At 41.4% G+C, this 14,438-nt stretch overlaps 4 protein-coding genes across 4 annotated transcripts; 3 read left to right on the top strand and 1 right to left on the bottom strand.

The window, feature by feature from the left end:
• Positions 1 to 68: 68 nt before the first annotated feature.
• On the top strand, positions 69 to 689 carry mRpS14 (mitochondrial ribosomal protein S14). Its single transcript, XM_068298656.1, has 2 exons — positions 69 to 227; positions 296 to 689. The coding sequence occupies exons 1-2, from the start codon at positions 165 to 167 to the stop codon at positions 617 to 619; spliced, it is 387 nt and encodes a 128-aa protein (XP_068154757.1). The 5' UTR covers positions 69 to 164; the 3' UTR covers positions 620 to 689.
• A 58-nt stretch (positions 690 to 747) lies between these two features.
• LOC137583566 (probable ATP-dependent RNA helicase DHX34) lies at positions 748 to 4,682 on the top strand. Its single transcript, XM_068298651.1, has 7 exons — positions 748 to 1,327; positions 1,408 to 1,944; positions 2,010 to 2,380; positions 2,452 to 2,649; positions 2,713 to 3,638; positions 3,712 to 3,944; positions 4,014 to 4,682. Exons 1-7 carry the CDS (start codon positions 772 to 774, stop codon positions 4,598 to 4,600), a joined length of 3,408 nt encoding a protein of 1,135 aa, XP_068154752.1. The 5' UTR covers positions 748 to 771; the 3' UTR covers positions 4,601 to 4,682.
• Positions 4,683 to 5,252: 570 nt separating this feature from the next.
• pcm (pacman) lies at positions 5,253 to 11,232 on the bottom strand. The gene is made up of 11 exons (XM_068298650.1): positions 11,064 to 11,232; positions 9,874 to 10,980; positions 9,358 to 9,681; positions 8,818 to 9,282; positions 8,474 to 8,742; positions 8,091 to 8,410; positions 7,126 to 8,022; positions 6,363 to 7,057; positions 5,782 to 6,285; positions 5,526 to 5,675; positions 5,253 to 5,404 (listed from the first exon to the last, which is right to left on the bottom strand). Exons 1-11 carry the CDS (start codon positions 11,136 to 11,138, stop codon positions 5,333 to 5,335), a joined length of 4,878 nt encoding a protein of 1,625 aa, XP_068154751.1. The 5' UTR covers positions 11,139 to 11,232; the 3' UTR covers positions 5,253 to 5,332.
• Positions 11,233 to 11,342: 110 nt separating this feature from the next.
• On the top strand, positions 11,343 to 14,262 carry Vps4 (vacuolar protein sorting 4). Its single transcript, XM_068298655.1, has 5 exons — positions 11,343 to 11,496; positions 12,175 to 12,323; positions 12,395 to 13,256; positions 13,321 to 13,549; positions 13,623 to 14,262. The coding sequence occupies exons 2-5, from the start codon at positions 12,188 to 12,190 to the stop codon at positions 13,722 to 13,724; spliced, it is 1,329 nt and encodes a 442-aa protein (XP_068154756.1). The 5' UTR covers positions 11,343 to 11,496; positions 12,175 to 12,187; the 3' UTR covers positions 13,725 to 14,262.
• Positions 14,263 to 14,438: the final 176 nt, after the last annotated feature.

Raw genomic sequence — 14,438 nt, 5'->3', positions numbered from 1 at the left:
AAAATTTAATTATAAAAAGTGGACTACTCAAGAAATCGAAGTTCGCCCGGAAAGCAGACACTGGCAGAAGTAGTCAGCTGATTTGCTATCGAGTCGAACACTGGACACAGAAATCGATACTATTAGGATTTTATTATAGCTGAAGAAAAACAAAACAACACGCCATGAATTCCCTGGGCCGTATTGGCGGTTTTGTTAGTCAAACCATACAATATGCCGGTTGTGGGGTTAGTATTTGATTATTTTGGAATCATATCAAATGGATAAATATTAATGAATAAAAGTTATATTACAGATGCAGCAAGTCAGGACGAAATATGCTGATTGGAAAATGATACGTGATGTAAAGCGCCGGAAATGTGTGAGCGAGCATGCCAAAGAGCGTTTGCGAGTCAATTCGCTGCGTAAGAATGATATATTGCCCGTGGAGTTGCGTGAAGTAGCGGACGCAGAGATTGCCGCATTTCCACGAGATTCTTCTCTAGTTCGAGTGCGGGAGCGGTGTGCACTTACGTCACGACCCCGTGGCGTTGTCCACAAATATCGCCTAAGTCGTATAGTTTGGCGTCACCTGGCTGACTATAATAAACTCTCGGGAGTCCAACGAGCTATGTGGTAGAAATGCAGTTGCAGGATAATTAAGGCTTTTTGTTGATCAATATAAATTTAAATAAATATTGTAAAAAGTACTCGATACCTTTAACAGCTGTTTACACTGAGGTTGGTTTTATCGAAAACAATCAACTGTCGCCCTCAAATCTTGCTTAGAATATGTCTTCGAAGAGCCGGAAAAAGAACGTTCCTATTAATCTTGTGAACTTTAGCTTTCTCGATCATAAGTCCCAGCTGAGTTACCTGTTGCAGCATGCTCAAAAACGTCAGACCTGCAATCTGGTGGAGAATGAAACGGATTTTTGGAAGTTTGTCCAGAAATATGAATCTATGCTGCGTTCCATGGGTCAGCCAGAGCTTCCTTCTCTTCTCAGTGAAGCCGAATATAGGGAGGCAAAGCCTTATCACAAGGGAAAACATTTGGCCATGATAATGAAAGAAAGACCGGATAAGCAAGAAAAATTAAGCGAAATTGAAGAACAGTTTCAGCAATTAGTGCTAATTTATATGGACTTCAAGCAAAAGGAGAAATTTCAGAAAATTAAGAAACTGAGAGAAGCTCAAAAACAATTGCCCATAGCCAGATACAAAGAAGATTTGAAAACAGCATTAGATTCCCCTTCCTCAAGAGTAGTTATCGTAGCCGGGGACACAGGATGTGGAAAATCTACCCAGGTCCCACAATTTCTTTACGAATTCGGTTTCAAAAGTATAGGTGAGCATGAGAAAAATTCGTTACATACATACATACATAGCCAGCACACATGCCAACTGCCTTCAATTTCATCCCCTCAGCCTGCACTCAACCTCGCCGCCTGGCCTGTGTTTCCCTCTCAAAACGTGTTGCCCACGAGCTGCTGGACGACTATGGTTCCAAAGTGGGTTTTCAGATACGCTTCGAGCGAAGTAAAACCCAACGGACCAACATTATTTTCATCACTGAAGGTCTCTTGTTGCGGCAATTGGCCGTGGCGGCTAATCTCGAGCAATATGATGTTCTCATTCTCGACGAGATTCATGAGCGAAATCTCTTTGGGGACTTCTTGTTGGGTGTTACCAAATGTCTTTTGAGAGCTAAGCCTGACTTGAAATTGATTTTGATGTCGGCCACGATAAACGTTGAACTATTTCACAATTATTTTCGAGATGAAGGAGCCAAGTTGGTGCAAGTTCCAGGTCGGCTGTTTCCCATAAAATTACGCTATATGCCACCGCCTGCCTTGGAGTTAAAAGCAGGTCAAGCTAGTGCGAAATCCAAACGTATGCAAGGATCACGTCTTGATCCGGCTCCATTTGTGCAAATTTTGAGTCTAATTGATCAACAGTATCCACGTGGGTAATGAGTCTGCATATCCCTATGTTCTCTATACGGCAATCTCTTTCTATATTTTTTCCAGTTACCGAACGAGGCGATGTCCTCATCTTTGTTAGTGGCGTCAATGAAATCGATTCAGTTTGCGAGGCCATTAGGGAATATGCCAGGGAACAGTCCCATTGGATGGTGTTGCCCCTACACAGCGGCTTGGCCTTGGCCGAACAGGATAAAGTGTTTGACTATGCTCCCGAAGGGAATCGCAAGTGCATTGTTTCCACAAATATTGCTGAAACCTCACTTACTGTTGATGGCGTACGTTTTGTAGTAGACTCCGGCAAAGTGAAGGAAATGAGCTACGATGCCATCTGCAAGGGCCAACGTCTAAAGGAGTTTTGGGTTTCTAAATCATCGGCCGAACAGCGGAAGGGTCGAGCAGGCCGCACTGGACCTGGAGTAAGTTGACAGTTGGTCACATTTAACGGCAATCCTCTTATATCCTCTTATATATTGCTTTGTTGTTTTAGGTATGCTTCCGTATCTATCCCCAACAGCAATTTGATGCTTTCGAAGCGTATCCAGCCCCCGAAATCTATCGTGTACCCTTAGACACAATGCTCCTGCAAATGGTATCAATGGGTTTGCCAAATGTCAGAGAATTTCCCTTCATTGAAGCGCCAGAAGGTGAACGCATAGAGCAAACTATTTTGGGCTTAAAGCAGCATGTAAGCAACATGGTTTTTATGAAATCTAAATCATTCAATTGTAATTCGTTTCTATGTTTGCAGAGCGCTCTAAGCGTGGACGAAAAGATAACGCCCTTGGGTAGATCATTGTCGAATCTACCAGTGGATCTAACCATTGGCAAAATGCTGCTAATGGGATGTGTTTTTCCAGAAGTAGAGCAATTGCTTACACTGGCCGCCATGCTGAGTGTGCAAAATCCCCTAACCACTCGTGCGCATCAGGATCAGCGCTGTGAACGCCAGCGCCAGCCCTTGGAGTCGGATCAGGGCGATCTATTCACCTTGATACGTATCTATCGTGAATGGCTATTGCTTAAGATGAGACGTGAGAACACCAGAAAGTGGTGTCATGGCCTGGGGATTGAAGAGCAACGTTTCTACGAGGTCACAAAACTACGTCAACAGTTCCAGCGCATTTTGGAAAGCTGCAACATGGCCAAGCCTCAATCGAATGCGACTTTAAGCAGTTCCGAGCGGGCCACGCGTCACGGTGAACTCCGTCAGCTGAAGGCGTTGAAGCGACGTCAACGTTTCGAGCAACCTCGTCAACGCAAAATACTCAAAAAACATCAGTCAAATGGAGAACAGGATGAACAGCAGGACGAAGATGATCATAGTGAAGATATACGTGATGTAGACTTTCGCCTGCAAAATGATTACCGACAGCTGGCTACTCTGGAGCGTTCTGCCCGGTTGGAACGACATCGGGATGTCGTGCTGCTGAAACTACTTTTCGTCAGTGGCTTCTATTCCCAATTAGCACTGCCAGATGAATTCAACTACTGCAAAGGCGGATCCCAACAGTTTTTTCATACTAGTCTTAAACCGTTCCTCTCGCTGCATCCCAATTCATATTTCGCCAAATATTTTGATCTTCTCAAACTTAATGAAAGTGATTTTGAGAGCAAACCGGAATACTATACACCAAAGCAGCCGCTTAGTCGGAGACATCAATTAATTTGCTATCAGTATGTGCCCTCATTACACAGGGATTGCCTATGATTTATCGGTATTAATAAAATCTGTTCTGATTATATTCAGATCTCTGCTAGAAACAGCCAAGCCCTATTTGATGAACTGCATTCGCTTGCCAGCTGCCCAGACGTTGATGCTGTTCGGCTATAGCATTGATACCAACTTGGGCTTAAGTCGAATTGTGTGCGATGGTTGGCTTGCCTTAGACTTGCCCATGCCGGGAAGTGGCTTACAGTTGCTAACTAAAGCCATAAAATTGCGTGCCAAATGGCATAGACAGCTCTATGACAAATTAGATGGTAAATAATTCTCATCGATAGATAACTTTTTTTATTGTTTCCTTTACTCTTTTTCTTTGCTTCTCGTAGAACTTAATAGCAGTGACGCAATAAAGTCTCCATCAAATGATGTCCAGACCGAAAAGAGTCATAATCTTTGGCAAGATATTTTAGATTTTATGTCTCTGGATGTTACTTATGGCCTAAAACGACTTTTGCCAGCCGATTTGAAAAAGCTGTATAACCACCATTCGGATACTGTAAAACTTGATGACAATCCCTTCAGCACGGACTATTCGATGACTCCAAACTTGGAAAAGGGCGGGCTAAATGTTACAGAAAATGTTGTTTATGGTTGCCTTAATGAAGCAAATTGGAGCTTGGCAATGGAGGACTATTTGCAAACGATGCCATGGCAATGTAACAAGTGTGAGTTTGAATTGGACAACTACGATATAGTTGAACAATTAAAGCATTACACAAAATGTAAGCGGAAGAGGGATGGACAAAAGACAAGAGAATCTAAAGAAATTCCCTCACCTTCTGAGGCGACAAACCAAAACGAACTCAAAGAACCCACAGGCAACAATTATTATTGTAAAAGTTGCAAATGTGAACTAAAGTTAAGTAAAGTCGATATTTTGCGCCATAGAAAACAGTGTGACAAGGACAAATAAAAATCGAAATCTGAACATTTGCTTGATTACATTGATACAGTTCCAGTTATAGATACCGCATTAAAACATATTTGTATCTAAATTAACTTCTATTTATTCGTGGGTTGTCTTTTCTCTTATATTTATATATGTATATATATTTATGTTTCAGTGTCATCTGTCCATAAATAGATTTGTCTCTTTTTGGAACTGTAAGCTTAAAATAACTAAAATACACACATTTACATAAATGTAGTTTAATTTCCGATGTAGTGGTGTAATGTACAGCCAAAGCTTAAAAGTACAATTCATACTTTACATTTTATGTCTTGATGAGCAAAATTTTAGACACCTAGGTAATTACAATCTCAACTGCACTTATCCTATTGTTTGTCTTTAGTTAAATTTTGGAAAATATTCCAAGTTGCATGTGATGCTATTTGAAAACATTTAGAATATTAATAAACTACTTATACTTTTTTAAGAGTTTCCATTACAGATTTAACAATTCAAAAAAAATGTTTTAAACTGAATTGAGGATTAGTCCTTTGTGATTGAGGATTAGTTCTAATAGATGTAGTGAGTGATGATAAAAAAAAATAAAACATACAAATGTGTTCTATATCAATCATAATCATTATATGAAAACCAATGTATTAAAAAAAAGTAAAAATGCAAACTAACTCTTTTTATATATTTGGAATATATATCATAAAATGTGAAAAAAGCTGCCTTAATGAACACATGTGATTTTTAATGGAGGATATAGTCGAAATCAAATTTAGCTCCAATCCGGGGCACGCGCTGCTTACGTTGGGGCATTGTCTTAAAAAAGAAAGAGAGAGGGAGGGACAGAGAGATAATTATAAATGTTCATAAATATGTACATAATTACTCAAAACAATAAGAGGAACTTTTTGTTGTTGTTTTTTGTTTGTTACCCTACCTTATTGGTGATATTTGGCGATGCGGTTGCTCCAACTTGCTCATCAGCTGTCGAACATTTTGCTTGTTCTGGTTCACTTTGTTCGATTGGTTGGCCCTTAACAATTTTTTCATTTTCTTTGCGGCTTTCCTTTGCTGGTGCTTGTGTTGACTATAAACGAACAGGATAACAGACATACAATAGACAAGGATAATAGACGTACATACGCACATACATATATAGCGAATGAGAGGAATTAAACTAGAAAACTACTAACCTCATTGCTTTCGCTCTCTTTGCGTTGAGCTTTCTTTGGTCGATATGCCTGAATGGGCACAAAATCCTGTATAGATGAGTACCGGCTTGCTTGCGGATCCTGCGGACGCTGCTGATACTGTTTTATTTGTTGTGCCCTGAGTTGTTGGTGGTGATGTTGTAGTTGTTGTTGCGACGGATACTGCGAATGGTTGTTATTGCCAATGAAATTTGGCATTCCTGCATTTTGACGAAACGGGGCCGAAACATTATTATTGCTGTTGGTGAAGAATTGTTGCGGTTGCTGTTGCTGAAGATATTGAAGTGGATGAAGATGTTGTGGCTGCTGTTGTGTTTTATACTGAATTTGTTGTTGTTGTTGCTGCTGTTGCTTTTGTTGTTGCAACGGATGCTGCTGGTGCATCATTGGCGGCTTTTCATCGTGTGCTTTACGATACCATTCCTGACTCTGAATGCGTTCAGCCTGAGCCTCCTGCTGCCAAAATAGGGGAGGCTTTGGTAATTTCTGAAACGAAAATGCAATCCAAAGAAATAACACTCAGTCATTTTTCAAGTGCAATCATTTTTTTTTTATCAACGTACTGGTATTAGTTGTGCCATCGGTGGTAAGGGTAGAGATGACTGCTGAGGTGCTGTTGGCGGTTGATCAAACTTTTGTATACCCAGGAGGTTCTTTAAAGCTAAAGTTTGATCTTGAGAATTACCGCCATCGTTGGAGCCACCTTGCTGGCGATTTGTTGTCTTTCCACCATCCTTATATTGTTGCGTTTCATGTTGACGCTGATAATTCTTGCCCTGCTCACGCCAGTTGGCGGCAGTAGTCCCTGGTGGCGATATGGACGTTTGATCCTGTGATAAAGGAGTTTCTTTGGCCTTTTCTCGCCAGTTGGCACTGCTGTTGGGTGAAGATGTGGACTGCAAGGATTGATCCTGAGATGCTCCTGCATTCTTGCCGCGACTTTTGGCCCTATTATCCGGTCCCGATGTCCGATCTGGCTTTTGAATATCTATGTGTTGCTTTGTCTGCTGTTGTCGGCGCTGAGTATCTTTGGCTTCGTCTCGCCAATTGGAACTAACCCCAGGACCTGCACTGTTGTCCACTGGCTTAACGAACTCATCGGCTATATCTGTCTTCATCGTTATCTGATTTGTTTTGGTGCCAGCAGCAGTGATGTAGCGTCTGCTAGAGCTGCCAGCTGGGGCTTGATGTTGTTGTTGTCTTTGAACCGTATCCTGTTGCCTTTGCTGCACCGGTTGGGATTTCTGTGCCTTTCCGTCTATTCAGATATTTAATAATTGAATTCAACAGATACAAAACAATCATTCTAATATATAATCCACTTACCATTCGAAGTAAATATCACTACGAGAGCACTTTCTGGCACTCTGTAGACCCGCTCCTCGGCTATACCGTGTATGTCATTGCAATTGGGTACCGTTTTGTCGAACAGAATATCACAGAATGTCTCGACGGCATTGACACACTCCAACCGCACAGGGTTCGGATCGCTTACCAGATGTATGCCAATCACAGTACCCTTCGTGCCAAGGGGCACCATGTAAATTGTGCGTACTACAATGACACGATCAAACAGTCGCACGGTTCGACGTGCTCTGTATACATCGGGTAGCGTAACATTCGGTTTAATTAACAAATGAGGCTTCACTTGCAGCTTCACATCTTTCACAGGCAGCGAGCGTAACTCATCGACGGTTGTTAGCAGGAGCTCCACTGTTTCTTTGCAAACAGTCTTGGAGCCACAGGTATTGCGCTCCACTTTCATATGCGGTTGTTGACGAATCCAATTGGCCAGATCCTCAATATTATGTTGACCCACGGCATCTGGGTATATATCCTCCTCGTAGATGAATTCGTTGCGATCATTGGCAACGGAGAAATATGACACCACGTTGGGATAACGCTCGCAGTAGGTCTGCACTAGCTCTAGAGCCAAAGTCGAGAAGAACCATTGATTATTTGAACGCTGACAGTAACCCGCCCGCTCTTCATTTTGCCGTGGATACTTCAGTTGGAGACCAATATTGTGTTTGGCAACATTTTCCATTTTCTGACGACGTGGACCCAGGACAACCCAAACTGTGCCCGTTAGACGACCCAAAGCCTTGCTATTGATGTTTAGATAGCGGCAAGCTTCATAGGAGTTAATGTAGTCATTTTCCCGTTCTTCTTGCAGCAAACGAGCTGCCTGAAGATCTGGTTCTGGGTGTACACGTATATTGACTGCAAACACAAAAAAAAAATGAAAATCCAATTTGTTAGACAAGCTGAAGAGCAAATGAAGCACTCACCTTGCACCCGACCGCAGGAATAAACCATAAGGGGATCGAGGACAGTTCCCTCACTGCCATAATATGGATTGCCTATGAAAAACACTTGGCTGCCTACTGGAAAAACTTCCTCAATCTTCCGGAACTGATTCTTCATGTTCTCGTGTACCGCCAGATTCGCAACTAATCCTTGGGCTGGATACCCAATGACAGTACTACTCCACACATCTTTCGTTAAAACTGAGCAATTTTTACCAAACTCAACGGAACTCCCAGCATAGGTGCGTACATAGACAAGGACATCGTAGTTATCAAATTTGATGCCCATGCGAGTGGAGAAACTGAAGCAATAAAAAAAAGGTTAACACTAATGGAACTTGGTAAAAATGGACACAAAACTTAACTGTTCCTGCAGTGCTTTGCTTTCCGAATCGAATCGTCGGGACTCATTCGCTGATAAACCGTTTTCGTCTACACGCTCGTCTCTTGTAGCGACCTTTACCACCTTGGCCTTGATCAGATGAGGCCAGCCAACGTGTACCACCTGCTCCAAATACTCTCCAGCGACTGCAGTCAAAGTGTCCGCCAAGGTGCGCTTCAATGGCATTAGTACCATGTTCTGATTGCGGCTAGCTTGTTCGAAGACTTTCACGCGATCATTGCGAAGCTCAAACTGAATTTATGAATATGGAAGATACACTTTTATGGTTAGATTTCGAAAGTCGAATCGTCAAGAAAAAGAACCTACATTAAATGGCAAATGCTTCATGGTGGGGAATCCAGGAAAGAAGACATGCCTTGCCTTATTTGGCAGCTCTACACAGACGCTCTCTGGCAGATTCAAAGCGATCTCTTTAGCCCACCTTGCGATCTCCGTGCAGAAGACATGTTGCAGGGCTTTGATGGGACCCAGAGATGGCATTGAGCCCACAGACTGTTCGCTAAAGTCATATTGGTACATGGGTCCATGTTGATTTCGTGATCGTTCGGCTGTTGTTAAAGAACTCTCGCACGGCCTCATGGCCTCGAGAAGACGTCGCTCGTCTATGAAAGGTATCAGAACAACTGCTTCCCAATCATGTTTCTTTCCATTCAAGTCACTTTCAAATTCAGTGGGATAAAATTCGGCTAATGCGCTGTCCGGATTCAACATCAGATCATGATAGGCAATTGGCAAAAGCTTGGAACTAGCCGCTGGCAAGACAGCTAAAAGCTGCAAAAATGCGAGAGAAAATAATAAATACAATGAGTAATTTCAGAGCTCACAGTCAGATAACTCGAGACTCACCTGCTGGAAGGGTAGAAATGGTCTGCCCAATTGAAAATTGATTTGCACGTTTTCAATATTTTTGAGATCACTTATAAATGGTGCATAATGAAAGGGATAATACCAATCCCAGGACTGAACACCGCGATAATAATAATCTAGAATCCATTGCAGTGCAGTAATATAATGATGTGTAAGCTCTTCGACGAGATCACCCTTTATTTCACGCCTAAACTTATTCCTATAATAGTTGCGTTTATAGTTTTGGAATTCGTGTCGCAGGGCCGCTGCCTCATCAGTCAAATCCTCGGAGTGCTCCTCGTCATCGCTTTCGTAATCGTAGAGCTAAATGGTAATAAACAGATTAACAATCTGCATACATATGTATGTATATATTTTTTGTGGGTATAAATAAAACAATCACAACACACAAAAATATACAAGTGTATATATGTAATGTTTTTTTTTTTTTGACTTTAAATTGAGGTTAAAATGAACAAATTCTACAGTTATGATTAAATCATTCTCGCTACTTGCCTTCATACTATTATCAATCAATGCAACCAAATCGGAATTAAAACTCTCTCCGTTGGCACTGGCACTCTGAATCTCACTGACATCAACATCAAATGCTTCAGTTTTAGCATTCATATACTTGAGATCATCGAAATGCTCCTCAAACTGCTGCAGCTCCACCTCGGACAAAGCGGTCATGAAGATTTGCAAACGCCGCAAATTCAATTTGCCATGCTGGTTAATGTTCCCGCCCAATTGAGGATAGACCTTAATGTAAGTCTTATACAGCAATGGTAGGGCATTTGAAGAGATGTGCAAACAGGGTAAATTTGGAATGAAATCATTGCCGACCATAAATCCCATTAGGACCCAATCGTCAATTAACTGAGCTACATCCAATTTCTTTTCCCTCGTCGACAATTCATTGAACTCCAACTCCAAATACTCTCGCAATAGGCCCAAATGGAGAAGATAAAATCGTGTCTCCTCAAGGGTAGCCCGTTTAACATTTCTTCCGAATTTCACTTCCTCACGCAAAACAACAAAATGCAATTCGTGTGTGCAGAGTCCCAAAATGATCAGATCGGCATCTAAACCATATAAACAGTGACGGGTGTTGGGATCAAAATTTGGCTGTGACTTCAAGTAACGTATGTAATCCATAATTTTATGCTCTCCTTCTCCGGGCGTTTCTTCGCCGCTAAGGATAACCCTGCACTTTTGCCATAGAGGATCCAACGAGATTTTTGTACGTAAAAATGAACGTAAGGCCAGCTGCAAGCGTTCCATAAACACCGTTCCGGGCGTAATGCAATTTGAATCGAAACGTTCGTGTTGTCGCTTCTCACCCCTTTGCGAGGCCTTGGTCTCAAGCTGTTCTGCTTCGCGGGCGGTTCGAAACCTACGACTACGCTGTTGATTCATTTTGGCACGTGGAGCCACTCCGTCGACTGACAAAAAGAACAGCTTTTGCGGCTTGATCAGATGGAATAGCTTCTCCACATAGTTGAAAATATCCTGAAAAATTTGATCCTCCTCAAGGTGAAAGTGGATATTAGCATCATCCGGATGGGAACAATTATGGACTATACCATTCATATCCAGGTACAGATTGTCGAATTCAGGTATCTGTTGGCACAGGGGGAGATGGGGGTGGTTGTAAAAGGATTAGTGCACCCATGGTGAATGCAGATGTGGCTGCCAGTACTCACACAATGCTCTCGGGCCAACTCCGACAAGCACGGATACCGCTCGCTGATATAACGGAAGAATTTTGGTACACCCATGTCTAAAACACTCTATTTGGTTTTTCCCTTTTTTTTTGCTATGCTTTGTCCCTGACACAGGCTTTCTCCTCCACACCTCTTCTTCTACCTACCAGTGCTCTCACTGGGAGATAATGTCGATAACGATAGGTTTCCGATAGGTTTTGCTCCGATAATGTCGATTGCGATAACGATACCTTTGCTCCGATAACGTTGACAATGGTATCGATGCGGCATCGATGATTCTGCAGCCCTGCAACTAACAAAAGTAGTTAACTTTTTTTTGTTGTTTTAACATCGCAGTCGCAAATAATATATATTAATTCCTTGAGGCTGTTCTAAGTTTAAGCCAGGGGCAAGTCAAATCTACGAAATCCAAGTGAGTTTCAACAAAAATACCATAACAATAAGAGTAAGCAAAAACGTCATCTCAAGTTGTTTTTGTCTCTGGCCTGGCCCCTTATTAGTCATAGACGCAACACCAAAAAAAAAAAAAACAAGAAAAAACAACAACGACGAAAACGAAATGAAAATTCGATACAAACCATTCAGCTCCTCGGTACAGAAGAATTGTGTAGAAATAAACGAATATTTCATTCCATTAAAACGAAATACCGGAAGGACTGATATCGACTTAACAAAAAGAAAACACAGCCATGAATGATTTGGGGGAAAATTGATTAAGGAGGAAGATGCTGGGAGGTCGTTGATAATTCCATGGAGTAAATATATGATGGACAATAAGATGTAAACCCCAACACCTTTCGCCATGAAGGACCGTTCTAGGCATTGACGCATTTCCGTAGTCCCGTGATGACGCATAATTCACTGATCGTCGATCGGTAAACGAAACTCGAAAATAAAAAAACGGATTTGCTTTATTGGATTAAGAGCTATTTTTACCTTATGTTTGAATCCTTTTCTGTCAAATAAATGGTCCGTTATGGTTGCAGTCTCTGGCCCGCACTCTTAATCCTGCTGCATGACATCATTGAAACACTTTGTACTTACTTTTCTGTTTTGTTATGTCCTTGACGTTTCCTTTTTTTTTTTTTAGCATCAAAGTCACCATGGCATCCGGCACTACCCTACAGAAGGCCATTGATCTGGTGACAAAGGCTACAGAAGAGGATCGTAATAAGAATTACGCTGAGGCCTTGCGGCTGTATGAGCATGGCGTTGAGTATTTTCTGCATACCATTAAGTGTAAGTTAATATACAAAACCTTAATTTGTCATTGATTGTCTTATTCGTTTGCCATCCACATACAAATTCAGATGAAGCTCAGGGTGAGAAGGCCAAAGATTCTATACGGGCAAAATGTCTGCAGTATTTGGATCGCGCCGAGAAACTCAAGGAATACTTGAAGAAGGGCAAAAAGAAACCGCTCAAAGAGGGCGGCGAGTCCACATCAAAGGATGATAAGGATAAGAAATCAGACAGTGACGATGATGATGGCGATGATCCTGAAAAGAAGAAATTGCAAAGCAAACTGGCGGATGCAATTGTCATAGAGAAACCGAAAGTGCAATGGTCCGATGTGGCTGGCTTGGATGCTGCCAAGGAGGCCCTCAAAGAGGCAGTTATATTGCCGATTAAATTTCCACAGCTCTTCACAGGTAAAAGAATACCATGGAAGGGTATATTGCTATTTGGACCACCCGGTACGGGTAAATCCTATTTGGCCAAGGCTGTGGCCACTGAAGCGAATCGTTCGACATTTTTCTCAGTATCCAGTTCGGATTTGATGTCCAAATGGCTGGGTGAATCCGAGAAATTGGTTAAGAATCTCTTTGAGCTAGCTCGTCAGCATAAGCCATCGATTATATTTATTGATGAAATCGATTCCATGTGCTCGGCCCGATCGGACAATGAGAACGACAGCGTACGACGCATTAAAACCGAGTTTCTTGTGCAAATGCAAGGAGTGGGCAATGATACGGATGGTATCCTAGTATTGGGAGCCACCAATATACCCTGGGTATTAGATTCTGCTATTCGGAGACGTTTCGAGAAGCGTATATACATTCCTTTGCCGGAGGCTCATGCCCGATTGGTTATGTTTAAAATACATTTGGGTAATACCACACATGTGCTGACCGAACAGGATCTTAAAGAACTGGCCGGCAAAACCGAAGGGTGAGAAAATTCATCTTAATTGCAGTGAATAAAATCTCAATATTGTCATTGTCTCAATGATTAGATACTCTGGCGCAGATATATCCATTGTGGTGCGCGATGCCCTCATGGAGCCTGTACGAAAGGTACAAACAGCAACCCATTTTAAGCGGGTTACGGGTCCCAGTCCCACAAATAAGGACGAAGTTGTCAATGACCTGTTGGTCCCATGTTCGCCAGGCGATGATGGAGCCGTTGAAATGAATTGGATGGATGTGCCCAGCGATAAACTGTTCGAACCCCCTGTGACTATGGTAAGTATTCATAGGTGATAGTTAATAGTTTTGTATCCCTTAAAATATCTAAATCATATTTAATTCGTTGCAGCGCGATATGCTGAAGTCTTTGTCGCGCACGAAACCCACTGTCAATGAGGAAGACTTGAGCAAGCTGCGTAAATTCACAGAGGACTTTGGGCAAGAGGGTTAATGAGCCGGTCCGCAAGTCTGCACCACCTGCTGCACCATTTGCTAATTCTAATTGTTGCCTATTGCATAAATTAAAAAGAAACATACGTTTTCTTCTCTCTGGCTCTTCTTTTATTTGTAAATCTTTTTTTAATGTTTTACATAGGATTCAATTATATATATATATATACACAAACACACATACATATATGCGTACATTGATGGTGAAGAAAACGGAAAATTGTAATTCAAATTTAGTCGTGCGAGTTTGAGAGAAATGCGGATTTGTTGTAATCATATAAAGTCTTATGTATTTTTGTACTTTTAATGTTAAGAAGGAAAAGGATGAAGAAGAACTAAAATGAACCGATCGCGTGGGCACATTCTAGAAACCTTGTGCCCACGTAATGCCACAGCCAAGTCAACCTCTCCATAAACCTAAAGTTTAATCAAGGAACAGCCATCATCTTCAGCAAAATGTAAAAGCAACTAAATCTAATTATTTAAAAATGTAACGTATGGAAATAATAAACGAAATCGTGTCTATATATTGAATCAAATCTTATATAAACGTGTATATGTATATACTTATATATAAATAGTTTAAATATGTATGTGTATATACATATGTGTATGTATCTATTCAATTGAAAATTTGCTTTAATGGCACACAAAAAAATAATCTGAATGTTTTGGCTTTGTGATAGAGAGAAAAAATATAATATACCTACTAAAT

The sequence above is a fragment of the Drosophila tropicalis genome, unplaced genomic scaffold, assembly GCF_018151085.1.
Source record: "Drosophila tropicalis isolate 14030-0801.00 unplaced genomic scaffold, ASM1815108v1 contig_867, whole genome shotgun sequence".
NCBI classification, from domain to species: Eukaryota; Metazoa; Arthropoda; class Insecta; order Diptera; family Drosophilidae; genus Drosophila; species Drosophila tropicalis.
The sequence above is the reverse complement of the archived record's forward strand: the minus strand, read 5'-3'. Positions and strand labels throughout refer to the sequence as shown.

Bases quoted from the DNA above. Each gene is read 5' to 3' on its own strand.
- mRpS14 (XM_068298656.1), top strand. From the start codon at position 165: ATGAATTCCCTGGGCCGTATTGGCGGTTTTGTTAGTCAAACCATACAA. The intron at 228-295 runs GTTAGTATTTGA...GTTATATTACAG, and splicing joins TACAATATGCCGGTTGTGGG to ATGCAGCAAGTCAGGACGAA.
- pcm (XM_068298650.1), bottom strand. From the start codon at position 11,138: ATGGGTGTACCAAAATTCTTCCGTTATATCAGCGAGCGGTATCCGTGC. The intron at 9,283-9,357 runs GTGAGTCTCGAG...GCATTTTTGCAG, and splicing joins CATTTCTACCCTTCCAGCAG to CTTTTAGCTGTCTTGCCAGC. The intron at 6,286-6,362 runs GTACGTTGATAA...TTTTCGTTTCAG, and splicing joins CGATGGCACAACTAATACCA to AAATTACCAAAGCCTCCCCT.
- LOC137583566 (XM_068298651.1), top strand. From the start codon at position 772: ATGTCTTCGAAGAGCCGGAAAAAGAACGTTCCTATTAATCTTGTGAAC. The intron at 1,945-2,009 runs GTGGGTAATGAG...TATTTTTTCCAG, and splicing joins AATTGATCAACAGTATCCAC to TTACCGAACGAGGCGATGTC. The intron at 2,381-2,451 runs GTAAGTTGACAG...TTGTTGTTTTAG, and splicing joins CAGGCCGCACTGGACCTGGA to GTATGCTTCCGTATCTATCC.
- Vps4 (XM_068298655.1), top strand. From the start codon at position 12,188: ATGGCATCCGGCACTACCCTACAGAAGGCCATTGATCTGGTGACAAAG. The intron at 13,257-13,320 runs GTGAGAAAATTC...CTCAATGATTAG, and splicing joins CTGGCCGGCAAAACCGAAGG to ATACTCTGGCGCAGATATAT. The intron at 13,550-13,622 runs GTAAGTATTCAT...AATTCGTTGCAG, and splicing joins TCGAACCCCCTGTGACTATG to CGCGATATGCTGAAGTCTTT.